At 44.8% G+C, this 26,849-nt stretch overlaps 1 protein-coding gene across 2 annotated transcripts in view; it reads right to left on the bottom strand.

The window, feature by feature from the left end:
• Positions 1 to 26,849, bottom strand: part of GABRA5 (gamma-aminobutyric acid type A receptor subunit alpha5) — a 99,594-nt gene that overhangs the window by 5,079 nt on the left and 67,666 nt on the right. For both annotated transcript variants that reach the window (XM_061626946.1, XM_061626945.1), the window contains exon 6: positions 6,389 to 6,532. In XM_061626946.1, coding sequence (XP_061482930.1) covers positions 6,389 to 6,532 — 144 coding nt within the window. The remainder of the gene's footprint in view (positions 1 to 6,388; positions 6,533 to 26,849) is intronic.

Here is a 26,849-nt window from a genome sequence, read left to right as displayed (position 1 = left end):
TATCAATAAGGGTCAGAGCACCAGTTCATCATATACAGCTCTCTTCTGTGTAGCAATTCCTCCACATGAGGAACAAGCAATCTGGGACTGGTTCAAAGAAGGTATGACCTGAGGACTTAAAAAAAAACCTCATAAGTAGTATACTAGCAACTGGCTGGGAAAAGAGGATTATTACATAAAATCCACAACCCCTTTTATTTCTTGAAAGTCAGGAACCATCCTCTGAAAGCTTATTTCTAGGCTGAAATGATCCCTGGCATCTAAACTGCACAGACCTTATACATACCACCAGACATACCAACCTGTGCTGGTGCCCTGCCTATCTACCCAATTGTTGGTGGGGATGTGACTTCCCATGGCCACACTCAATCCATGTGTTATGGACTCATGGAGGCTGTTGCAATCACTTTCCTGTAACAGCTTCTTTACAAGGGACCTGTAATGTGGAGTATTTATTATGAAATACTGCACATTGTCTGGTGAATCTTCATGCCACTGCCACACATAACTAGTGGCAATTAGCACTGATGCTGATTCGCTCCATTGTTGTGGATCAATGCGTGAAGCTTTATGGTTTCCGGCAAAGCAGCCTTTGCCAGGCTGGGGCCCTCCAGATGTTTGGGGACTACAACTCCCATAGTCTCCAGCCATCTGGCTGGGGATGGTGTAATTTGTAGTCCAAACTTATGGAGAACACCAGGTTGGAGAAGGCTGCTATAAAGTCACTGCCACATGGAAGCATTTCAATGCCTCCCATTAGAGGACCATGATGCCTCAAAGGGGAAAGAGATCATTTCCACAGATAGTTCCTATCCTTACAGTTATATAGCACTGGGATCTAGATGAAGTGACTTTGAACCTAATTACTGTGACTGTAAACCTATTTACCGTCTTGTAACGTTTGTGATTGCATCATCAGGCTGCCATTGTATGCACATGCCCTTGGGAGTAAGAGGGATCAATCGTAACCCCTGATCTTCACTCCTGGAGGGGGTTAGGATGGGATGGAAGTGTTCCTCCATTCGACTGGGTGGCCATGATGGCTCTCACTGCACCCGCTCAAAATACAAACAGAAAGCTACCACCAGGGGTGTTATTGGAGTGGAGCAAGGCTGGCAATGGATTCATTGGCTCCTAAGTTGGCCTATTGCCTGGCAAGGGACTCAAGCCAGTTCCCTCCGCTGTGTGAACTTGGAGTTGATGTAGCACCCCTCTCCCCAAAAAAGAAGCTGGCATAGTTTCAAATGCAGCAGTTTTGCCAGTCCAATCATCCCCAGGCATGGTTAGGATTGCTCTGCCCACCCCAAAGATCTTACTTCTTAGTAAATGTGCATAGGATTGCACAGTAAATTGATGATACAACATTAAATTCATGTCACATGGACCTATTTTAGGCTGACCCAGAGTCATTTATAAGTGGTTTGCAAGAGCATTCATGATCTATTTCACACTTTTGCAAAGGACTTTCATTTGATCCTATTAATCCATAATATTTTACATGCACCAGCAGCAAGGAAATGCCAAGGTTTGCATACAGAATCAGTGTACTGATTTTTGCACATGCTCAATGCAGCCAAATAGTTGTTTAAAATTCAGATAACAGATTATCATTTCTAGCATGCCTAAGAGTTCCAGACTGGAGAGACTTGGATATAGTACAGATCTTCCAAGACCTATACCTATGATATGGCTGGTCATGGGTGTATGTGAGTGGGGAGCAAATTGCATTGTTCATCGTCACAGTCACAGGAATAGGACTGCATTATGTGCAAAGAATTGTACCTTCTTGAAACTGTACTTTGATTGCTCAGAAAATGCCCCATATCTACAACAGGATTAACTTGAGGCAAGGTATCTGTATCCTGGGCAGAAATGAAAAAAAATAGCATATTGGTTGTGAGGAAAACCTTAGGGGAAAAGCCAAAGGTGTTGGATCTATAATGTAGCCTGAATTTGTTTGCTTTTAATCACACACCCATTACAAAAAAGTTGGTGCCTGATTTACCGAAAAGCAGGAACCCAAATGTGAGTTCCTCTGTACAAAGATATGCATGAACATCTTGTCTTTTTTTAAAAAAAGATATTCAAAACTGGCAGTGCCCAAAAGTTATACATCCGCTTAGGCCAATTCCTTCCATTAGAGGCCCACTGTGGAATCTTGTGCTAAATCATGGTGCTTCCCAGCTGGATCAACAGACTGAAGTGGCTCTCCCAAAAAGTGGGTCCATGGATCTAGGCACTCCATCCCAAGTAAGGTGACCCACAGGTAGAAGCAGCCTTCCACACAACACTAACCACATTGAAACCAACTCAGTGCAGTCACACTCAGGTACAGTTTTTGGATGTACCACCAATTTGCTCTCAGTTTCTGATGTTGATAGTGAAAGGCCGTAGCTCATAGGTAGAGCATCTGCTTTGCATGAAAAAGGTCCCAGGTTCAATCCCTGGCACCTCTATGTAGGGCTGGGAGAGACTTCTGGACAGCCACTGCCAGTCAGTGCAGAGAAATACTGAGCAAGATGGACCAACGGTCTGACTCAGTAGAAGGCAGCTTCCTAGATCCCAGTGAAACACATGTAGAAGGCTGCTTTCTTGCACAGATCCTAGCTGGGTTAAGGTGAGGAAGCATGGATGGGGAGGAGGGGATGGAGGAAGAAAGTAAAAGGAATGGGAAAGGGATGCTTGTTTTGCCCTGACCCTCCCCCCTCCCCCCCATCAATATTTGCATGGTTTAAAATCAAAATGCCAGTCTTCATAACATTGTTTTTCAGGAGAAATTGTAAGGGGGGGAGATGAAGTATGAGCAAAATATAGTGTAATGGGTTGGGGAGTTTAGATGATTTCTATGAGTCCCAGCCTCTGATTTGGGACCCTACACCTGGAGGTGGGCTCTGCAGCTGAGAAACCTGGTCTGCTGGTCAGATGAGTCTCCTTTGTTAATCTAATAGAGTGGCCAGGTGGGCTGATGGGTTTGTCAGGTGCCCATTAACTGGTGAATGGGCCAGAGAGATTGTCGTTATTGAAACTCTTCAGGAGAGCCCCCCCCCCTCCTGGGGCCAAAAGAGAGGCTTGTATTTTGTCTGAGAAAAGGCTGGGAATGGGAGACAAGCAGAGAGGCCCACTCCCTGCAGGATGACTTCAGGATGCCTCCTATAAAAATGGAAATGGACTGCCTTCAAGTCAATTCCGACTTATAGCATCCCTACAAATAAGGTTTTCATGGTAAGCAGTATTCAGAGGTGGGTTTACCATTGCCTTCCTCTGAGGCTGAGAGGCAGTGACTGGCCCAAGGTCACCCACTGAGCTTCATGGCTGTGTGGGGATTCAAACCCTGGTCTCCCAGGTCATAATCCAACGCTCTAACCACTATGCCACACTGGCTCTCTGCCTCTTATAAGCCTGAGGGAAAAGCAAGATCTATTGGACTGCTAATGCTTTGAACCCCTCCATCTTAAGCTCAGGTTGGAATGTGTATAGATAAAAAACGTATTTTGTAAAAGACACCATAGTCTCCACTGGCCTTCTTTCCAAGGAAACCAAACCCTAGATATGCACAGGAACCCCCTGGAAATCTCACACCACTTGAAGACTAGAGTGGCACACGATACAAACTGTGAAATTCTTTCATGGATCTTTACTTGCTATTTTAAATTGTTTTTAAAAGGTGTGTTTTAAATTTGTATATTTGTTTTTAATGTTTTTAGTTATTGTAAACCGCCCAGAGAGCTTCGGCTATAGGGTGGTATATAAATACAATAAATAAATAAACTTCCATATGCTACAGCTCTGTAGAACATCTTAGAAATCTGTTCACAAGTAACCCTGATGACAGGCCTCCTTAAAGCTTGATGAAGTCCAGAAAATCCATAGCTTGACTGATGCTTTCCCTGTGTAAAATCAGATTTTTGTATTGTGCTAATCCTTGGTTACAATCTCTGTCCTATTCTTTGTAATCCACCCTGCAATCAGAACCCAGCCCACCCAGATGTAACCTGGGCCATTCGCAAAAAAGCAGATGAGAGGGAGGGAGGAGGGGGAAGCAAACCTCTTGAGGTTGAAAACCATCCGTTTCTTTGCTTAAATCTTAGGAAACCTCTGTGGCAGGTGGTGCCCCTGGACACAAACTTTTGGATTTCTATCAAGAACTCTGCTGCTCTCTTGGGGCTGGGCAAGCAAGCCTTTTTTATTTGTATTTTTTGGTAAGGGCCCTGCTAGACCCGGACGTGTGTGCTTCTGGCACCCTCCAGCGCCCACTTCTCGCTTTGGATTGTTGTGTTGCTCTGAGGAGCTGAGCTCGATTCCAGGAGATGCCTCAGCAGCCCACGGTCTGGATCGTTCTTTTGGTAATTTTGAAGGCCAGAGGGGAGCTGCCATTCATTGCAGAAAACAATGCCGCTATGATTGTGAACTGGTAAGAGCCTCTTTGGTGTCGCTGTCTGTCGTCCTTGCCGTTATTTTCTTTGTACAGGGCTCCTTGCTATCACGGTAACTTCTAAAATGTTTCCTCCCCTCCCCTTCAAAACAAAACAAGGACTCTATAGCTTTTGACTTCTGAACTGGAGCGCACTTGTTTTGCGGAGCACTGAAAGTGTACATGTAGCGAGGGGGGGGGGCTGATCGGTGTTGATCTTAGCTTCGATTGTTTTAAGGCCATTGTAAGATTCGTACCGCGCGCCGCAACCTTGCCTCCTCCCTGACGCCCCTCCTTTTCTATCGACGCCCTTTCGAAATTGCTTGGACTTCAAAAGAAACAAGCTGAGCTCTCAGCGGGTCGTAGCTTTGGAAGAGCGGTTTGCTGCTCGGCTGATTGAAAGGAACCGACTTGGAGCAGTCATTCCTTCTCCTTTTCAAGCCCCGTGTTTTGTGCGCGCCTGCCTGCCTGTCTCTCTGTGTCTATTAAAAAATCACTTAAATACCCCTTCCCCTGATGAAATAACAGGCAGCTCGCACCTTTCCCCGATAAGTCTTAAATTAGCCCGAGACCCTGCTGGTTTTCGCCTGGAGACTATGTCGCTGCCACACAAGAAGTGACAAATAAGCACTGTTGCTTTCTTAGGCGGTTTCTTCCCGGATCAGCATTCACAAAAGTCTACAGAACAGCGTGAGGCCACCTTTCTTTCCCCCTCCCCCTCCTCCTCCTCCTCCCCCCCCCCGTCCCCTCTTCCCTGGCAAGATGCTTAGTTTCTAATTACTGCAGCCTTCTGATGCGACCTCATTACCAGAAGCAAAGGCGAGCGCGTTATGTAACCCTTAGAGCCTCTCTCTGCAGCCCCATGTGACTCTCGGGCCTGGTCCCGGCCAGCTTCCCTCCGTGCACACCCCAGCCAATCGCAGCAGAGGATGCCTTGACATAGGGACCTTAACCAGGAAGGGAGGGGCTCGCGTGCGTGGCTGGGCTGGGCTTAAACCTTCTTTAGTTCCCTAATGTTGCCACATCTGGCGCCTCCGCTTCCAGTTATGGAGGAAATGGGACTCCTTTCGGGCTAGCCCCTCGTTTACAGCCACGTGGTTCCTCGGACCACAGCTGCCACTTCTCTTCGCCCCCATCCCCACGCTCCCCGATGCTTTTCATCAAACAAATCATTTTAAAGCTCGGACAGGGAGAGATCAAAATGTGTAGGCGGTTGCTTGCCTCCTGCAGGAGGGAAATAAGCAGGCACGAACGAAAGTAGCCTCTGCAAACGCGGGAGAACGGCCCGCCTCGTCCCCGAATCCCCTCAAGAGCTCAGGCAAGCGGAAGCTCCTCTCCTGTAGTTAGTGCGCTGCTCCAGCAACGGATAGTGGGGCTACCAGGTGTTGGGTTTGGTTTTGTCATCTGACAGAGAACTTCGGCGTTGAACAGCTGCACAAAAGCAGATATCTAACAGGTTCAGCTTTCCCCAGGCATAGAGGTGTTGTGGTGTGGGGAATGCAGCACCTGTTGAATGTTCTGCTTCGAGAAAAGACAGGGCCTCTGTCAGAGAAGGGGAAAGATGGCAAGTTAACAGGCATTCAAGGATTGCCCTTCTATATTACTTACTAGCCTGTATCTAGGTTCTTCAGTACCTGGACTAAGGCTGTACACATCATATGTTTAAAGCACATGGCTTCCACCAAAGAATCCTGGGAACTGTAGTTTACCTCTCACAGAACTACAGTCCCCAGCACCTTTAAACTACAGTTCCCAGGATTCTTTGGAGGAAGCTGTGTGCTTTAAATGTATGGTGTGTACACAGCCAAAGTGTAGCATTTTCTTTGTGTTGCTAGATTGTCCTAACTTTTAGAGAAGAACTTTTCTAGGTTAGTACAGTTGTTAATTTTGCTTGGATATTCTGATGTTTAGCAGTCTAAAGAAAAAGCAAAAGAAATAAATTCTCCAATGCCAAAGATAGTGCCCCTCCCTCCTCACCTGTACTGGTGCTGATGTTTTCAGAATCGACACTTTGCCCCATCAAGTGATACTGGTTAAGCCTTGAACCATCTTCCGCTACTACCACAGATGCTGCTGGGGTGCGAGTCCACACATAGATCACTTCAGAATTGGGATAAGCATCTGCAAAAAAAGACAAATTAAGTCTGGAGATTGATATTCATAGACTTCGAATATTATATGATACGCAGGGCTTAATTTGTGCCAAGGCTCAGCTCCAGAATCTCTTGTAAGTATCAGGATTTAGTCCTTCTGGGTCATGTGAAGTAACTATAAAGACCGAGGATGTGCATGGTGACCCAAAGAAGTTCTTATGTAGTTGGAGATAAAGGGATGAGCTTTTAGGGCAGAGTGTTTGGACCCTGACATCTCCCTTTAGAGAAATTAAGCACTGGTTTTTAACCGTAGCAGGGAAATGTTCATGTCTCATGCAAATGTATTGTCTTTCTTATTCCTAGGCTTCAGGATCTATAATATTTCCATATTTCATTTCTTCTTCATCCCTGTGAGATAGGGGACTGTGTTATATTACAGATAAGAAACTGAGATTGAGATAGAGTCATTCATTTAATGGCTTGTGGCTAAAAGTACTTCAAAATTCCTACACAGAAGGCAATTGTTAATGCTTAATCAATGTGCAGCTCAGCACATGTTTTTCCTCCAAATTACATAACCAGCCATATTTACCTGGAACAAAACAACTGTGCATGCAATTGTCACATGTGATCACCTATATGAGAGTTGCATGTCTGTTACAAATTTGGTTGCAATTTTACTTTTACTCTGAAACAAAGCCTGCACAGATTATGACCGAAATTGGCTCCAGATTTTTGTGGATCCCAGGCAGGTAGCTCAGTGGTAGAGTATCTGCTTTGAATGCAGAAGGCCCAGGTTCAGTTCCCAACGGCTTCAGGTAGGGCTGGGTGAGACCACTGTCAAAAATTGTGGAAAGCTGCTGCCAGTGAGTATAGATTGGGAGGGGGTGCTATCATCCCTGGCCATGGTGGCTGTGGCAGATGGGAGTTCAACAGCATCTGGAGAGCCAGAGGTGTGGTACTTCTAGTGTACAGTACTGAGCTAAATGGACCAATGGACTGACTCCGGCTGTGGGCACACTAGTCGCAGAGCTTGGAAAAGTTACTTTTTTGAACTACAACTTCCATCAGCTCAATCCAGTGGCCATGCTGGCTGGGGCTGATGGGAGTTGTAGTTCAAAAAAGTAACTTTTCCAAGCTCTGAACTGTCTAGTCGCTTCAAAAGCAGCATAAATGGCTGTTATGGCTGCGTTTTCAAGTGATTCTGCCCTCTGTTGGACACACCTCCCTTCCCCACTGCTGACTTCAGCCTTTCAGGACTGCCCACAGTGATTGTTGGGCCAATCATCGTCTCTGCCTGAGCCTACAGCAAAGTGTTTCCATTGGCCACACCTGGAGCGTTACAAAATCTGTCTGAAGCTGATTTAAGAAGAAGAAAAAGCACTTGAGGGATGTTCAAACTTCAGCTGTGTCTCTCAATACACTCTTAGTTGCCCTGCGATTTTACATAAATATAACAAATAATATTACAATAGTAATCCAGGAATACATGTTTTTTGAAACTAAAGGATTTATTCCTACCAGCTGCTAGTTTTTTCTTATTTTCAAAGATAAACAAGAGATGTAAAGAGGTGGTACAGTGTGTAATAGCCAAAACACATAATAGCCAAACTTCCTGGTTTTGCATTGATGCTATACTTCCACCACCTCTCCCCAATGAGCAATAAATAAAGTATCTTAAGATGAACGAATTACATGATCCTCCCTTTACTGTACAGTGGGCCACATGCTAATTCCTACATAGAAGTGTCTTCTGTGTAGGGATTTTGTAATACCATGGTTGTGAATTCTGAGGCGGGAGGTGAGACGGCTAGAGCGCCGGTGGCGGAAATCTCGCTCTGACGACGATTGGACACATGTTAGAGCGGCTGCGGCAGCCTATCATGTGGCAATAAGGGCAGCAAAAAAAGATTTTTATGCTGCCTCGATTGCATCTGCGGAGTGCTGTCCCAGGAGACTGTTCCAAGTGGTCTGGAGCCTGGTCGGTCCAGTTGCTCCGGAACCAATGGAACATGCTAAGGCCTCCTGTGATGAGTTTGCTAAACACTTTGCGGAGAAAATTGATCATATTAAGAGTGCTATTCCATGCGCTGTGGACACAGTGAGCGAGCCAGAGGTGACCAGTGGTGCTCTGGTGGTGTGGGATCGGTTCCAGCTTCTTCCATCTGATGAAGTGGACAAGGTGCTTTCAACCTTAAAGCCAACCACTTGCTTACTCGATCCTTGCCCATCGTGGCTCATTATGAGCTGCAAAGATAGACTGGGTGAGGGGATCAAGATGGTGGTAAATACATCTCTCGAAGAGGGAGTAATGCCATCAGCGCTCAAGGAGGCAGTAATAAAACCAATCTTAAAGAAGCCCTCCTTGGATCCCCAAGATCTGAACAACTTTCGCCCAGTCTCAAATTTGCCATTCTTAGGCAAGGCGGTTGAGCGGGTGGTGACAAAGCAGTTGCAAGCGCACTTGGAGGAAGCGGATTATCTGGATCCATTTCAATCGGGCTTCAGGCCTGGACATGGGACTGAAACAGCCTTGGTCGCCTTGGTAGATGATATGAGGAGGGCGTGGGATAGGGGCGAATGCACCTTCCTTGTCCTCCTTGATCTCTCAGCGGCTTTCAATACCATTGACCACGTTATCCTCTTGGACCGCCTGAAGAGGTTAGGCATGGGGGGCACTGTATTGCAGTGGTTCCATTCCTTCCTCTCTGGTAGATACCAAAGAGTGGCATTGGAGGATGAGGTTTCGGATCCTTGGCCTCTCACTTGTGGGGTGCCACAGGGTTCCATCCTCTCCCCGATGCTGTTCAACATCTATATAAAGCCGCTGGGGGCAATCATCAGGAGATTTGGGCTGCAATGTCATCAGTATGCGGATGACACGCAGCTCTATCTCTCATTTAAATCTTCACCGAGGTTGGCTGTAGAAACCCTGTCCAAGTGCCTGGAGTCGGTGAGTGGCTGGATGAGAAGGAATAAGCTGAAGCTGAACCCTGACAAAACCGAGGTACTGTTTGTGGGAGACAAGGGAAGGCTGGGGGATGTGGACCTGGTGCTCAGTGGGGTACGATTGCCCCTGAAAGACCAGGTCCGCAGCCTGGGGGTCATTCTTGACTCCCAGCTGTCCATGGAGGCTCAAGTCTCGGTTGTGAGCCGGGCGGCGCTGTATCAACTCCATCTGATACGGAGGCTGCGCCCCTACCTTCCCAACCATCTGCTCCCACCAGTGGTACATGCCCTGGTCACCTCTCGCCTAGACTACTGTAATGCGCTCTACGTGGGGTTACCCTTGAAAACGGTCCGGAAGCTGCAACTGGTACAGAATGCGGCAGCTCGTCTGATTAAAGGCAGCCGCCGGTAAGATCACATCACTCCAGTGCTGAAGGAGTTGCACTGGCTACCGGTTGTTTACCGGGCCCAATTCAAGGTGTTGGTTTTGACCTTTAAAACCCTACACAGTTTTGGCCCAGTCTATCTGAAGGAGCACCTCCAGCATCGTCAGGGATGCTGCTCAACAAGATCAGCCTCAGAAGACCTTCTCTCGATCCCACCGGTTAAAATAGCTAGACTGGTGAGGACTAGAGAGAGGGCTTTTTCAATAGTGGCCCCCACCCTATGGAACTCTCTGCCAAATGATCTCCGCCATGCCCCTTCTATGATGAGCTTCCGCCGGGCCTTGAAGACCTGGCTCTTCAGGCAGGCTTTTGGGGTAGGTTAGGTTTTTACTGTTATGGTTTTAAATTTTAACGTTTTAATGTATTGTTTTTTATCTTGTACGTCGCCCAGAGTGGCTGGACAACCAGCCAGATGAGCGACTAATAAATTTAATAAATAAATAAATAAATAAAAGCAGCCTGAAGAACTCAGCACAGGTCCCATAACATTAGCCCAACTCCCTAGCCACTGGTCTACAGTGACTATGAGGCAAAACGAGGATGTCATTCTCACAATGTTTCCAAATGTCTAGCTTTTATGGGAAGGGGAGGAACAGGCTGCAATATCCTGATGTATCAGATATGTGGGACCGATATACTTTGTAAAAAGCTGGAGGAACACCAGAGTTGAAAATATAATTGTTAAGGGCCATTTGATTCAGAAGATTGTTTTCTTCATACCACAGATTTCTATACTCAGTGAGTCTGAACGTTTTAATCCTTTTCCTCCCTCCCTCCCTCCCCTTCGCTCTGCTGATGAGCTGCTGTGAGGCACTTTCTCCAGCAATAAAGTACTAAAAGGATAAACTGGGAGAAAAGTGTTCTGTGCATACAACATTAAACTAGAAGAAAAGACAAAACTTCAGCACATGATTGCCAAACAGAAATAATGTAAGAGAAGTAGCATGGGAGTAATTATTTCACAAAGGAGGCAAATAAAGAATTGCCAAATTCAACACAAACTTAGCAGCTTTTTCATTAAAAAATAGGTTTCTGAAACAACATATTTTGTATTCTGTCAAGACATTATGGAAGATCTTTTAAGGGCTGTAGCTCAGTGGTAGGGCATCTGCCTTACATGTAGAAGGTCCTAGGCTCAGTCCTCGGCATCTCCAGGTAGGGTTGGGAGACCACCCTGCCTGAAACCCTGGAGAAGCTGCTGCCAGTCATTGCAGGCAATGCTGAGCTAGGCGGACCAATGGGCTGAAACAGAATAAGGCAGCTTCCTAACATTTGGAAAGAACAGAGCTATGACATGAAGAGCAAGGCAGGTGCAACTTGCACCTCTGGCTTAGGGCTCTTCAAGCTTTGTCCTTGACATCATGAGCCCTGAAGTTGTGTTCTACTATTTTGTCAAGAGCAGCCTGGGATACAGTGGAGATGAGAGCCCTCTTCAGGCATTCAGTCACACGAATGAGAACATGTACTGCATGTGGGGCGTGGGGCCACATGTGCCGGTCCTGCCCCCCAATGTCCCCACATGTGCCGCCCCCACCTGCTCCACCTCTGACCTTCCTGAACTGAGCAGGAATGTCTGAAGTTGACTTCTAAGTGTGTTTGGCTGAATACGCTCAGAAACCTCCTTGCCCTGTGGTTGGGAATTCTGTATTATCAGAGTTCCCAGTCACAGAAAGGCTTCCAAGCGTGTTTAGCAAAACACACATAGAAGCCACCTTCAGACCTTCCCACTCTCCTCAGGAAAGTTGGAGCTGACACACGTGTCTCCTACACACTTTATGCCCTCATGTGTTTGGCTGGATACCTGAATGGCTTTAGATATCTCTTGGTCAATTGTCCTAAGTTTCCATGGATGCTTCCCTCAGAATCACTTCCCACTTTGCACTTGTTTCAGGTTGCTGGAGTACATGACTGTAATAAGCAATGAAGAAAAGATATTAAAAATGGATTTTCCTTCAAATTCCTTCTTGTGATTAATAAATCGTCAGCTATTTGGTTCTATCCCCAAAAGGATACCTAGAGTTAACATTATGCTGGCATGAATATCATCTAAATTTCATTGAGGATTAATAAACTGTAATCTTTATTTACATGTCGAGTATTTGGGAGTTGCTCAGTGTTGCTCAGGTTTGCACTGCATCATGGGACATGTAGTCATACTTCTGTTTTCACTTCCAGTTAACAAGAGATGGAAGTTAGTAGTTTTCTTTCTCAGCAAGTCATCTTCCCTTGACTGACTTCTCTACCAATTTTATTTTACTAGGGATGTGAAGAAGCCTGAAGAAGGAGAAAGGCTTGGATTTAAACAAGGGTGGCTAACCTTTTTCAGGCCAAGGGCTGCACTGACCAATGGCTAACCTTCTGGAGGCTACATGTCAAAGTGGGTGTGGCCAAAGTGTAAAGGTGGGCATGGCCTTTTTTTTTTAATTAAAAATGTCAAATTGGGGGGGGATCCTTGTGGTGCCACAATAAAACCTCTTGAGATGGGCATATGTGGCCTGTGGACCACAAGTCATCCGTCTCTGATTTAAACCATCATAGAGAAACAGCTATTGGAAGAAGAATACGTGATGCTTACTGCTGTAACTTGGAACGCTTACTGGACAAATGTGAAGTTGGCTGGGCGAAACAAAGCAAACAAGAATTTTTAAAAAGCATTTAAAACTGTGGTGACATTGCGTACAATTTCAGAACAACATTCCAGTTAGACATATTTTGCCCTAAATTCCACTACTGATGCCATTAGTGCTTCTAAAGTGGCTTTAACAATGCAGGCTTGGCTTGCAAGAACATCCCATTCCTGAGTTTTACACGATCTACAGTACATTCCCTCTCCCTTCCTTCTTCTTGCTCACTGATGTTAATATTTATAGTGGAATATTTATTTTTGGATGCAACATTTGATCTGCAGTGTATCTGAAAATTGGTTTTGAACTGTGCATTGACAGTGGCTGCATAATTATATCTCAAAGGGAAGCAGCCAGAATCAGTTACTTGGCTGCTGTTTTGTTTCTCTTCTTTTGTGCACACTTCTGCTATGCTTGCCAACTTATTGTCACTATAAATCTTGCTTTTTAAAAAGACCAGAATGGTTGAGCATTGAAATGGAGCGATGCTGTAGTAATATCTTTGGAAAACATCTAGGGAGGTTCTGCTGGATAGACTGGAGCTCTTGTAAGCCAGACCACAGGGCACTAACTTTAAAAGCCAAATAAAGTAGGGTAGCCTGTTTTGACAGAACCAAGAATTCAATATCATTTTACTTTGTTGCAGGTTTAGCTGCAAGTGCTGGTTGTGCAGAAGGTGTATAGAGGGTGGGGGCAGAGGTTGCATCTAATTTCTACAAAGTATGTAAATGTAAGTATTTGAGGACAATGTGATTATCAAATATTAATAAACATAGGAAGTCCTTTTGTCCAGGATCATGCATAGTTACATGCATCCTTAGAAAAAGAGTGTTGTAAGGAATCAGAAGACTGTCCAATCTAATCCTCCATCCTGATGGTTTCTAAGCCTAATGGTCTGGGTGGTCCCTGTAACTATATGGAACTTATAGTTGGACAGCCCCCTGTCGGGTATGCTTTAAGTTGGATTCCTGCATTGAGCAGGGGCTTGGACTCGATGGCCTTATAGGCTCCTTCCAACTCTACGATTCTATGATTCTATGGAATAAAGAGAAAAATGTAAATGATGAAGATCCAGAGTTTTATATTCCATATTGAAGAGGCAATCCACTTCAGAGTGCATGCTGACACTGAAACTCAAAACCATTTGCCCCTTCAGCACAGCAAGAGGATTCAGTAGGAAGGAAAGAAAGAAGTGAACGGAACCAAGTGGAAGATACAAGATTTCACAGAGGTAAGCATGAGGGACCTTTCAAGTTAGGCCATTATGGTTCTTAGATATGGAAAAATGGTGGTCTATCAAGAACAAGTAAAGCTGAATTGTGGTCCAATACAAAAAAGCTCGAAAACCTTTGTCTTATCCAAAGTTGGAGTTTTTAACACTGACTATAAAGAAACCTGGAAATGAACAAGGGAGAGCAGAGCACGGTAGACTCAATAACCTGTTAATGTTCAGATGCATGGCCACGTCACAGCTGCCAGAGGAAGGCAAACAATAAACAAATCTCAGGAACTCCAGCCACCCAAATATTGCAGTCTGTTAGAGCTGTGAAATCAAAGCTATCTTCCAAACCTGACCAATAGAGCATATTGTTGGCATATGTGGGGAAAGGCCACCCCACAGGACATCCTGGTATAGAGTGATGCTTTTAACTCTTTCTGTGATGCACCTTGGGAGCTTTTACATTGAATGATGGGATATAAATCTTTTTTTTTTTAATAGAAACAGAAAACAGAAATTACTCCCAAGTGTGATGTGATTAGGATCATGGCATATACGTGCAACTTGTTTCTGAATGTAATCATTACACAGATAGTATGGTAAAACAGCTCTTGGCTGTTTTGCTTGCTTTCAGGAGCGGAAGGAATAAACAAAAAATGGTTTGCTCTTCACCTACAAAGGGTTTTAATTTCCCTATCTAGAAGAGTTGCTAGGGCCAAAGCAGTGTTCAGAAAACAATGACCTATTAATGGAGGCTGATCCATTAGAGCAAGTAGGGCACTGTTCCACCAACCTCAGTATGCCCCCACCTGCCTGCCTTCTTACTTACAGTGAGTCAAGGGCTGGCTCTGACTGTCATTGGATCTGGGAATTTGTTGGTTTTCCTGCCTTCTGCCGACCAGTTCTAATAGGCAGTAGCAACCACTCACTTCTTGCAAAGGTACCACATTTTATGCTGCAGACACTTTTGCTGCATTCACACTGCTAGTACACCAGTGTTTCTTACATCAAACACATCAAGTGTGAATAATGTGCCTGCATCTTTAAATACCCATATTTATGTCCCCAATTTGGGCCAGGTTCCCTCTGCAGACCAGAACTTGCAAGATCTGAACAGGGCGGTTCACAACAGATGCTCTTGGAGGTCACTGATTCATAGGGTTGCCATAAGTCGTAATCAACATGAAGGCACATAACAACAACAACAAACCCTCTACAGAGGTGTTTAAAGATGCAATGCATATTTTGTATTTGCTGTGGAAAACACTAGCGTTAACACTGGTACACCTGCAGCAATTGTGCCTGAAGCAGAGCTGAAATGGGAGGTGGGGGGTGGAGAGAGATTTTCATACCCATCCCATGTTCCGGGTCTGTCCAGAACCAGATGATAACTGGGGGATGCAGGATTCCTACCGACCTTCGACTGCTGCTGTGTAATGCCAGGTCTGTACTACAAAAAACATCACACATCCATGATATTATCTTGGATGAGCGGGCAGACCTGGCATGTATTATGGAGACTTGGCTGGATGAGGCCTCAGCTCCCATTCTTGAGGCCATGTGCCCGCCGGGTTTCCGTTACACACAGCAGCCGAGGGTAGGAAGGCGGGGAGGGGGAGTGGCAGTCATCTATCGGGAGTCTTTAGTTTTTGCCAGACCTCCTCTTCATAGGACTAAGTTTGTTGACTGCATGTACTGGAGGTTGGGCCCGAAGGGCAGTTTGGGGATCCTGCTTGTGTACCGCCCACCCCGCTGCACAGCAGACTCCCTGGCCGAGGTGCTGGAGGTGGTCTCGGCTGTACAGGCGTTGTCCCCAGAATTATTAGTGCTGGGTGACTTCAACGTACATGCCGAGACCGCTCTCATTGGAGCCCCTCGGGATTTCCTGGAAACCATGGCTTCCTGGGAACTGCACCTTAGTAATATTGGGCCCACCCATGTAGCCGGTCATGCTCTCGACCTTATGTTTGTCCTGGGAGGGGAGGGAAGTGCTCTGAAGTTGGGGGTGGTTTCTTCCACCCCTGTGTCATGGTCAGATCACTATCTGGTAAATATAGACTTCTCGATGCCACACTCCCTCCGCAGGGGAAAAGGACCTATTAGAATGGTCCGCCCCAGGCGCCTGATGGATCCAGAAGGATTCCTGACTGCGCTTGGGGAATTGGAACCTGCTGAAGGCCGCCCGGTCGATGCCCTGGTGATAGAGTGGAATGAGGGAATCACCAGAGCATTGGACCGGGTGGCTCCGAAACGTCCTCTCCCCCTGAACAGAACTCAGTTAGCACCATGGTATACACCACGGTTGCGTAATCTGAGACAGGAGGTGAGACGACTAGAACGCCGGTGGCGGAAATCACGTTCCGAAGATGTCCGGACACAGGTTAGAGCAGCAATAGCTGCCTATCAAGTGGCAGTGAAGGCAGAAAAGAAGTTCTTTGCTGCCTCCATTGCGTCCGCAGAGTGCTGTCCCAGGAGGTTGTTCCAAGTGGTCCAAAGCCTGGTCGGTCCAGTTGCTCAGGAACCCTTGGAACAGTCAAAAGCCTCCTGTGACAAATTAACAAAGCACTTTGCTGACAAAATCGAACACTTGTGGAACTTGATCCCGTACGCCGTGGATACAGTAAATGAACCAGAGTTGGCCAGTTGCAAGCCGGTCAAATGGGATTGGTTTTGGCCTCTCCCTTCTGAGGATGTGGACAAGGTGCTCTCAACTGTGAAGCCTACCACATGTCTAAATTATCCTTGCCCGTCGTGGCTCCTTGTGAGCTGCAAAGAGAAATTGGGAGAGGGGATTAAGGTGGTGATTAATGCATCCCTGGAGGAGGGTGTAATGCCATTAGCCCTCAAGGAGGCAATTGTAAAGCCCATCTTAAAGAAGCCCTCCTTGGATCCCCAAGTTTTGAACAACTTTTGCCCAATTTCAAATTTACCATTCTTGGGCAAGGTCATTGAGCGAGTGGTGGCTAATCAGCTGTCGGCACACTTGGATGAAACGGATTATTTAGATCCATACCAATCAGGTTTCAGGACTGGACATGGAACTGAAACAGCCTTGGTCGCTCTGGTGGATGATATGAGGAGGGCATTAGATAGGGGAGAATTCACCTTTCTTGTCCTCCTCGATCTCTCAGCGGCTTTTGATACTGTTGACCACAGTATCCTTCTACATCACCTGGAGGGATTGGGAATAGGAGGCACTGTACTGCAGTGGTTCCGCTCCTTTCTCTCCGATAGGCATCAACAAGTAGCATTGGGGGAAGAGGTTTCAGACCCTTGGCCTCTCAATTGTGGTGTGCCACAGGGCTCTATCCTCTCTCCCGTGCTATTTAATATCTATATGAAGCCGCTGGGGACAATCATCAGGAGATTTGGGCTGCAGTGTCACCAATATGCGGATGACACTCAGCTCTATCTCTCGTTTAAATCCTCACCAGAGTTGGCTGTGGAGACCATGTCCAAGTGCCTGGAATCCATGAGTGGATGGATGGGAAGGAACAGGTTGAAACTGAATCCCGATAAGACCGAGGTGCTACTCGTGGGGGACAAGGGAAGGTTGGGAGATATTGACTTGATGTTCGATGGGGTGAAACTGCCCCTAAAGGATCAGGTCCGCAGCCTTGGGGTTGTTCTGGATTCCAAGCTGTCCATGGAGGCTCAGATCTCGGCAGTGAGCCGGGCAGCTTGGTATCAATTATACCTCATACATAGACTGCAACCCTACCTTCCTGTTCATCAGCTCCCATTGGTGGTACATGCCCTGGTCACCTCTCGTTTGGATTACTGTAATGCGCTCTACGTGGGGCTACCCTTGAAAACGGTCCGGAAACTACAACATATACAAAATGTGGCGGCTCGACTACTTACAAATTGTCGTCGCCGGGAGCACATCACTCCAGTGTTGTTCGATCTGCACTGGCTTCCAGTTGTTTTCCGGGCCCAATTCAAGGTGTTGGTATTAACCTTTAAATCCCTACACGGTCTCGGCTCAGCTTATCTGATGGAGCGCCTCCAACGCCACCAATTATGCCGCCCGACAAGATCAGCCACACAGGGCCTTCTCTCAGTCCCGCCAACTAAAACAGCTAGGTTGGTGGGGACTAGAGAGAGGGCATTCTCAGTGGCGGCCCCCACTCTCTGGAACTCCCTCCCGTATGATCTCCGGCATGCCCCTTCCCTGAATGTATTCCGCCAGGCCTTGAAGACCTGGCTTTTCAGACAGGCCTTCGGGACTTCCGGGGAGGGTTAATCTCTATGACTAATTGCCTATTACTCTGAACTGTCATTGTTTTATAATTTTTATCGTTTGTATTGTATTATTATGATGTATTTTATTGTAACTGAGTTGTACGTCGCCTAGAGTGGCCACTGGCCAGATAGGCGACACATAAATTAAATTAAATTATTATTATTATTATTATTAATCTTTTCATTCAATGGAAAAATGAAAAAAAAACCCTGCCTGGTAGTAGCCAATCATTCATATATCTCAAAAGTGACTGAAAATGTTTGCAAAAGACATTCTTGTTATTAAGGGAACTGGGACCATGCTCTTTGTTGGCCCATGCAGCATAATTACCTTGCCAACCATATGTTTCCTACTCCCCATAGTTATTTATACTGAAGGCAAACCACTGGTTTCATTTGCCCTCACTGTTGTCATCATGTAGCCACATCTGACTGTTGTCATGATGTCATCATGTTCCCTGTGTGCTCCCTGATTGTCTAGGAGCATTCAGGTAAGAAAAGATCCTGGAAAGGGGGGGGGAACTAAAGCAGAACCAGAAGGGGAAAACAAGAAAGGTACATTTCTGAAAAGCAGTTGGGAAAAGGTACTGTTTGAGGGGAGCATTCTGCAAACCCCAAAGCCTCCTTCCCCTCCCCCAATGTCTGCAGCAAACAAATGGCACACCCCTTATCAACCATGCTTAAAGGTGGTCTGGAAAGAACTGGAAGCAGGGAACCTCTCCTTGTTGTTCTTGGAACAATGTCTGACTTCTGCTCCCACTCCTGAAATGCTTCTCCTACCACAGCAGGGGGTTCAAAATTGTGGACTTTGGAAGTGGTAGATGCTGTGCAATGTCATGCTCACTCATCTTGACAGTGTTCCTAATTTGATTTAAAAGCTTTCTCTTTGCCCTGAGGCTGAGGGTCAGTAGCTTTCTCCTCTTTATGACAATTGTCCTGTACAATACTAAAGAGGCACTAAGGCACAATAAGACGAGGTTTTAAATCGCCTAAAAAGGCTTATCTGAATGGAAGTAAAAACTATCCATGATAGAAGAGACAGGGCTGCTAACTAACCAGTAATGCAACAGCTTTTCTACAGTAGTAGTAGAAGGAAATCAAACATCTTGATGCAAACGCTGGAATTACTTTTATCACAGTATAGAGTACATAGAATGTATTATTCTGTAAAATGCTTTTCAGTCAAAGGGCTAACATAATATTTTGAGTTCATACATTTCAAACACCTTGTAGTTAATAATGGAAATATTTTTGATGTAAGAAACCTGTACTTTTGTTAAGAGGAGTGAAATGTGGGAAGTGGCATAAAACTACACTTAAAATGAAAGAACGCACATATTTAAAGTCAAATATTTTGCTACATTCAAGTTATGATTTGAAGTTGTTTCCACTGTTAATTACATAAATATCTCTATCACCAAACTTCCTGCATTCCATTTCCCTCTGACCTCACTGTTTACGAAATCTCCAAAACCATGCATATACAGTACCTATAACTCAGGATTGCCCTTCATGCATTTGATGAAGTGGACAAAACTTTCACAAAACTTTGTGCCTTAATAACTTTGTTAGTTTCTAAGCAGACACAAGTCACATTGTTATTGTTGCTGCAACAGATGAACACGACTATCCTTCTGGAAGTTTTTATACATTTATGAGTAAAAACCCATACTTTACAACCAATGCTTTACCTCAGACTTGGTTTACCTTAACTCAGGGTAGTCATCATGGTGCCCTCCAGATATTGCTGGACTCCAGCTCCCATAATCCCCAGGCAGTGTGGCCAATGGTCAGGGATGATGGGAGGTGTAGTCCAATAACACGGGAAAGGTCATGGTTCAGTGACAAAAGCATCTGCTTTGCATACAGAAGGTGCTAGGTTCAATTCTTGGCATCTCCAGATAGGACTGAGTATGTATCTGAAAAAGACCTGCTTCAAGTCAGTGTAGACAATACTGAGCAAGATGGACCAATGTTGCCTCCCCTTGCTTTAACCAATGGTTTACTTTGAATGAGTCCATCACAGATGAATCTGAACTGATTTCACATCAGGCCCAATGGGCAGGATCAATAATACTGTGGGGTAGGGTTGCCAGGTCAGATTAGAAGCATCCCAAACCCTGAGATTTTGGGGGCAGGCCTGAGTGATGTCATGGGGCGGGTCCAAGTGATGTCACATGGTGGGTTCAAGTGATGTCATTAAGCTTGATACATTAAGCATCAACCACAGTTGCTTGGTGCATACAATTCATACAAAAACATTTATCTGATTGGAAATTAAGATAGAAATCTTAGCTAAAAGATGGAGCCTGGGTAGGGAACATTTAATCTAGCCAATTTGCTTCTGACAAAAAGGGTTCAAGTGCCCTCAGGCCAGGCCAGGCTAGTCACCAGAAGGCCATTGTAGGAAGAAAGGAGCCTAGTGTTGTGGAGATGTTAGATGGGAGCACTCAGGAGTAAAGATGGATGCTCCCGAAGAGCTGCAATTCTAAACACACTTACTAAGGGACTAAGCCCCATAGAACTCAATAGAACTTACTTCTGAGTAGATATGGTTTGGATTGTGTTGTTGGTAAAGCTTGACTAGGGATCCTCTACAAAGATATCCATATCCAAGTAGGGTTGGCAACCCCCTACCTGGAATGCCCTGCCCCTACCTTTTAACGGACAAATTTCTTTACAGATTTGACCCTTCAGAAAGAGGTCTGAGTAATGAGTAAGAAGATTCTCTACCCTTTCTGTCTTCCCTGTGGGCTGCTATAAACTCACTTCATCAGCCAACCCAATTCCAGTGAATATAATTGACAGAGAGAAAGCACGCATGATTTGGTCTACCTTCATAGGCAGCAGCTTGGGAACAACAATTGCAGCCATGCTGCCCAGTATGTGAATTCTCTTTTACCACTATTAGACAAGAAACATACAACAAGGTGCATCATCAGTGGGTTTAAGAAGGTTGAGCGGAGCGCATGGAACCACTGTTGTTGCTTCTATGGATGAAAGGGAGTGAGGATAAATATACATGAAATGCAAATAAAAATAGAACAAAAGACAGTGATGATTTCTTAAATGCAATACCATACCAACCACAAGATTCCTACGAATAAGGCAGAAAACTAAGCATCTCACAACCAGTCAGGATTCCTAACCAAAAACTAAAATTATGAAAAATGAAGAAATATTTGTATAAGCATGACTATCAAATATATTTATAATTTACATAACCTGTAAAAATATAGTGCAATCCTACATTTATTTATTCAGAAGCAAGCCCAATGTATTCAGTGGGGCTTACTCAAACAGGGACAGAACTGCAACCTCAAGTGATAAGCAATTTCATTCACACAACCCAAAATTCAGAATCATGCCACTTTATGCTGTTTTGCAACTGTTTATACTTGTATTTATGGTTATTGGATTTTAAAGGGATTTATTTCTTATTGTGAGCTGCCTTGGTTTCCATACTGCAACCCTAGCTCACAGGGTTGTTGGAAAGATTCCCATACACACACACACACACTGGAGATGTAAAAATACATACACCCCATATAATAGTTTATTGTCAAGACCAGTTGATCATTGCAGAACAGTAAAAAAATAAAATCAGTATTAGTTTCATACATAATAAAAACAGTGATACCTAAAGCCCTGCCTAATTGCTTTACAAATAGGATTGGAAGGGGAGAGAAAGATATACACAAACACAATTCTTTCCTACGTTCACTCAAAAGTCCCATCAATTTACAGCAAAATCCTAACCATGTCTACTCAAAAGGAAGTCCTGTTGAATTCAATGGGGTTTAATCTGGGTATGTTTACTCTGGAAAAGCAAGTACTGGATTAAAGCTTCAGTTTGCGAAGTTTGCAAAACACTGCCCTCTTCAAAATTTAAACCTGTCTGACTCCTATACACAAGAGAGAGAAAAGACTGAAAGCTTATTTATTCAGTCCGTGAGATGTTCAGAAAAGCAGGAAAAAGCACGTTCCTGAGTCTTGGGCCAGTCACTGCCTCTCAGCCTCAGAGGGAGGCAATGGTAAACCCCCTATGAATACCACTCACCATGGTCACTATAAGGCAGAAAATTCAATTTGACTCTACATTTTTAGCTCTACAATTCTTGTCAATCACAACCTTGATGTCTTATTGGCTAAAAACCTGAAACGGCAGGGATTAGAGCAGAACTTAGAGCAACTAAGAAGTTGTGGGGGGTGGCTTACATTTTGGTGTATATCTCTGGAATCAGACCACCTAGAACCCTTTTTAAAAAAAATGAAAGCTGAAAGTCCGGAGATTGTGAGTCACCCGGGGGGGAGCCCCATAAACCGAAGTCTCTGGCTGAAAAATGGAGGTCTGGTAACCCTACTGTGGGTGGTGGTGTTCCATTTCCACGTAGAGGTTTTTCAGCTCTCTTTCCACTGGCAGCTCTCCTCAACACCCCAAGGGGATGGCATTTGATGACATATGAGGGGATATTTCAATTTATTTTTAAAGTATCATCCCTCCTCCATGCATGTATAGAAACATTTTTCTTTTATTAGATGGGACCCTGGTCCATTTTATTTAGCTGTCCGTGAATGCCACTCTTTGAACAAATTAGAAAATGAGATGAAGATGGCACTAATATCTCAGGTTAATCCAGGTGGAGATACAATATTCTAAATCCAAAGACAAACTCTTATTTCTGAAAACATCAACAACGAAAACACTATTTCAAAGACCAATTTCAATGCAACCTTTTTTCCCCTCCCATGGAGCAATTCAAGTTACTCATACTGAAATGCAATATCCATGTGGATTTTATAAGAAAGGTTCATAAGTAAGAGACAAAAATCCTGACCGCTCTGTCTAAAGATCTGTCATCGTGAATTCTCATGAAAACAGTACTTTATATTTCAAAACAAGGGAGCTTTGCGCCAGTTTCTTGCTTCTGTGGGGTGACACTTTTATGTGTTCCACACTTTGGGACTGGATTATTATAGTGCTTTGTGGAGGCCTGGCTTTTAGACTGAAGCTTTAAAAGGGTTTCAGCATTCGTTTTCAAGAGCCTGACAACAGCTTACTGCTTCCCATGCCCTGTATAGCTGCTTCTCTTCAGCAAGTGTAATTGCAAGTTTATACTGCCAGTAGTAAGGCCTTGTCTTCTGCAGTGTATCCTACTAAAGGAAAGGCAAAGGTCTGTCTGTCTGAAATTTCTGTCATTCTCAAACTGTAACTCTAATTGAGTCTAACTATAGACATCTCTCAGCTAAGATTATGGGCTTTTGATTAACAGGAAAGTCTACCATCAAGGAGAATGGATTCAAACTGAAATCAATACAAACAGTTCTGCTAGGCTTTTCAGTGGTATGTGATTAAAGAAGCATATTTTTTTAATCAGAGGCTATTCAGTTGGGCAAACGAGGATGAGAGGAGTGATTATTGGATTCACAAATTCACCATGGGAATACAATTAAACACATGCATTCTTTAGGATAGGGATACAAGGCTGTATGTATATTGGAACAATTTGACTGCTGTGGTCCATGCATTGGAAACCCCAAGACTCATTACTGCAATATGCTCTATGTGTGGCCGCCCTTGGGCCTGGTCTGGAAGCTTCAGCTGGTGCAGAATGCACCAGCTAGACCGCTGATGGAGGCAGATCGCTGACAGCATGTGACGCCTCTGCTAAAACATCCAAACTGGCTGCCCATATCCTACTGGGCCACATTCAAGGCCCCTGTGTTGATATACAAACCCCTGAACAACTTGAGTCCAAGATACCTTCAGGACTGCCTGAGACTATATCCCAGTTTAACCACTGAGATCATCTCAAGGAACGATATGTGAGAAGGATCTTGGAATTGTCGTTGATCACAAGCTGAATATGAGCCAACAGTGTGATGTGGCTGCAAAAAAGGCAAATGCTATATTAGGCTGCATTAACAGAAGTATTGTTTCCAAGTCGTGTGAAGTACTAGTTCCCCTCTATTCAGCACTGGTTAGGCCTCATCTTGAATACTGCGTCCAGTTCTGGTCTCCGCACTTCAAGAAGGATGCAGACAAACTGGAACAGGTTCAGAGGAGGGCAGCAAGGATAATCAGGGGACTGGAAACAAAGCCCTATGAGGAGAGACTGAAAGAACTGGGCATGTTTAGCTTGGAGAAGAGAAGACTGAGGGGAGATATGATAGCACTCTTCAAGTACATGAAAGGTTGTCACATAGAGGAGGGCCGGGATCTCTTCTCGATTGTCCCAGAGTGCAGGACACGGAATAATGGGCTCAAATTGCAGGAAGCCAGATTTCGACTGGACATCAGGAAAAACTTCCTAACTGTTAGAGCCATACGACAATGGAACCAATTACCTAGAGAGGTAGTGGGCTCTCCGACACTGGATGCATTCAAGAGACAGCTGGACAGCCATCTGTCGGGAATGCTTTGATTTGGATTCCTGCACTGAGCAGGGGGTTGGACCCGATGGCTTTGTAGGCCCCTTCCAACTCTACTATTGTGTGATTCTATGAACACTGATAGTTGTTTCCCATGTTACAGAGGCCCACCTGCCCTCAACTAAAAGTAGGGCATTTAATGCTGCTGGTGGAACACTCTTCCAGCAGAGATTTGGCAGGCAACCTCGCTTTTGACTTACAGGTGTCTCTCACAGACTTTTTTATGCCAAAAAAACTATGCAGTTGTTTAAAATGTTCTTGAGTAGCCAGTCATTTTAATGATTCTTTTGTATTTGCTTTAAAAAGTTTTTGATGTTGCTGATGTTTTGCGCAAGGGCAGTATATAAATACTTTTATACATAAAATAAACAAGTAGATATCAGATATCGGTCGACAAGGCATATGTATACGCAAATGTTCTCCTCAGGTGTCCAACCTGAAGATGCAGAAGCTAAGAGTGTGGAGGGTCACTGGCACACATGCAAGCCCCACCCCCAGCATCCCCACACATGCCAGCTTTACCTCAGATCAGTAAGGTCTGAAGTGGGCTTCTAAACACATTCAACTGTGTATGCTTAGAAGCCTCCTGATGATTGGGAACCCAGTTGCAAGAAGGCTTCTAAGCGTGTTCAGTCAGATGTTTAGAAGCTCCCTTCAAACCGTCTTGCTTAGTGCTGAAAGACTGGGGTTGGAGTGTACATGCCCAGTACATGGTGGGACGGAGCCTGCATGATTGCCTTTCCCTTCCCTACTTTTAGCCCTCACATGTTGAGGCTGAATGTCTGAAGAGGGTTCCTATCATTTTGTTCTGCATCTAGTTTATGACATCATACACAGGTTGACCTTGCGTCAGTCTCTGTCTCTTAGCATAACCTACCTCGCAGGGTTGTTGTGAGAATCAAATGAGGAAGGGGCGAACCATGTGCAACATCTTGAGCATCTTGGATGAAAAGTGCAATATAAAGATGAACTCCCTCCCCACAGAGGTGTGTCTGGCAATTTCACTATACAGTTTTTGGTGAATACTGAAGATGCACCTCGTTACCCTGGCCCTTGACACCTGAGATGTATATTTTAGGACCCACCCTACTCTTGTGATTGTATGTTGTTTTTAAACTGTTTTTAATGTAATTTAAATTTTTGTAGCCTGCCCTGGGACCTTAGAATAAAGCGGGGGAATTCAAATAACAATAGCAAGGGGTAGCATAAGTTACCCCTATTCCAAACAATTCCCTAAACTATTACCCCTATTTCCTATTCCGTTCAGGAGTGGGGCTACTGCTGGCTGAGCTGGCCCAAGCCCGACAGAGGGAAAACAAGCCTTTCAAATAGGATTTGACTTCCACCACCTTTTTTGCCAGTATAACTTCCCCTGGGTTGCTAGGTCACATGACCAAGCTAAACAGAGTTTGGAATAGCAGGAAGTCTCCTCTTGCTCCGCCACACCCCTTGCTTTGTAATACCCCCACTCCCCCAGAACCCCCCTTTTGGGGGACTTACCCAAAGCCAGCTGAGTCAAGGCTCAGCTAGGAGGAAGGATTTGCACTGCTGTATCTCTGGGTGAGCTGGGATGAGGGACTTCAGTCAGCATAGCCCAGTCAACCCCAGGGTCAGCTGCAGATCTGCCTATTCAAACTCCACTCATCCTGGTGGATCTTGTATTTGGATTTCTCTTTCAAAGGATCAAGGTGCATTACTCTACAGCTAGGAAGCAGTAAGGGTGAATTTCACCGTTGGGCTGAACACCAATACAAGGGTGATGCACCAGTTAAGACCTACTTATACTCTCAAAATAGGATCTAATGGAGGACTTCAGTATACACACACTTGTCCTAAGCTGGCTGCTTGCACATAGGTCAATATCAAGAGGAAAGATAGATTAATCACCTAGTATCACCGCATATAAGACTGATTACTATAGCTACGAAAGCAAGGAGATTATTTATTGATCTACAAAATACTGGGGGCAGGTTTTAAAAAAGGCTTTTTAAGCAATGGAAGAAGTAACATTTATTTATTTAAAATATTTCTAGGCCACCCTACAGAACAATATCCTCTGGGTGGCTTACAAAATTAAAAATACAGCCTAGAAGCAATAACCACAGCTTGAAACAATTTACAGTCCAACATAATAACCAATCAATCTAAAATAAACATGTTCTGTAAGCTTTCCCATGTACAGAACACTTCATCAGGATGCAGTTCTCCCATAGAGGATGTCAATAATTTTGTCAGCATCAATGGAAATTAGGTCACTTACTCTATTTTTCAACATTCCTTCTGGCAGACATAGCAACAGGTATCTATCAATCAAGAGTATAGAAAACTGCAAAACTTTATCATCGCAACGCTCCCGTAGAAGCATCACACTGTCAAAACAGTGGCAAGCATTAGCAAATTCATCTTTTAGTGAGGTGAATGTAATATCAT

This window comes from Rhineura floridana, chromosome 5 (assembly GCF_030035675.1).
Source record: "Rhineura floridana isolate rRhiFlo1 chromosome 5, rRhiFlo1.hap2, whole genome shotgun sequence".
Taxonomy (NCBI): Eukaryota; Metazoa; Chordata; class Lepidosauria; order Squamata; family Rhineuridae; genus Rhineura; species Rhineura floridana.
This window is presented reverse-complemented; position numbering and strand designations above follow the sequence as displayed.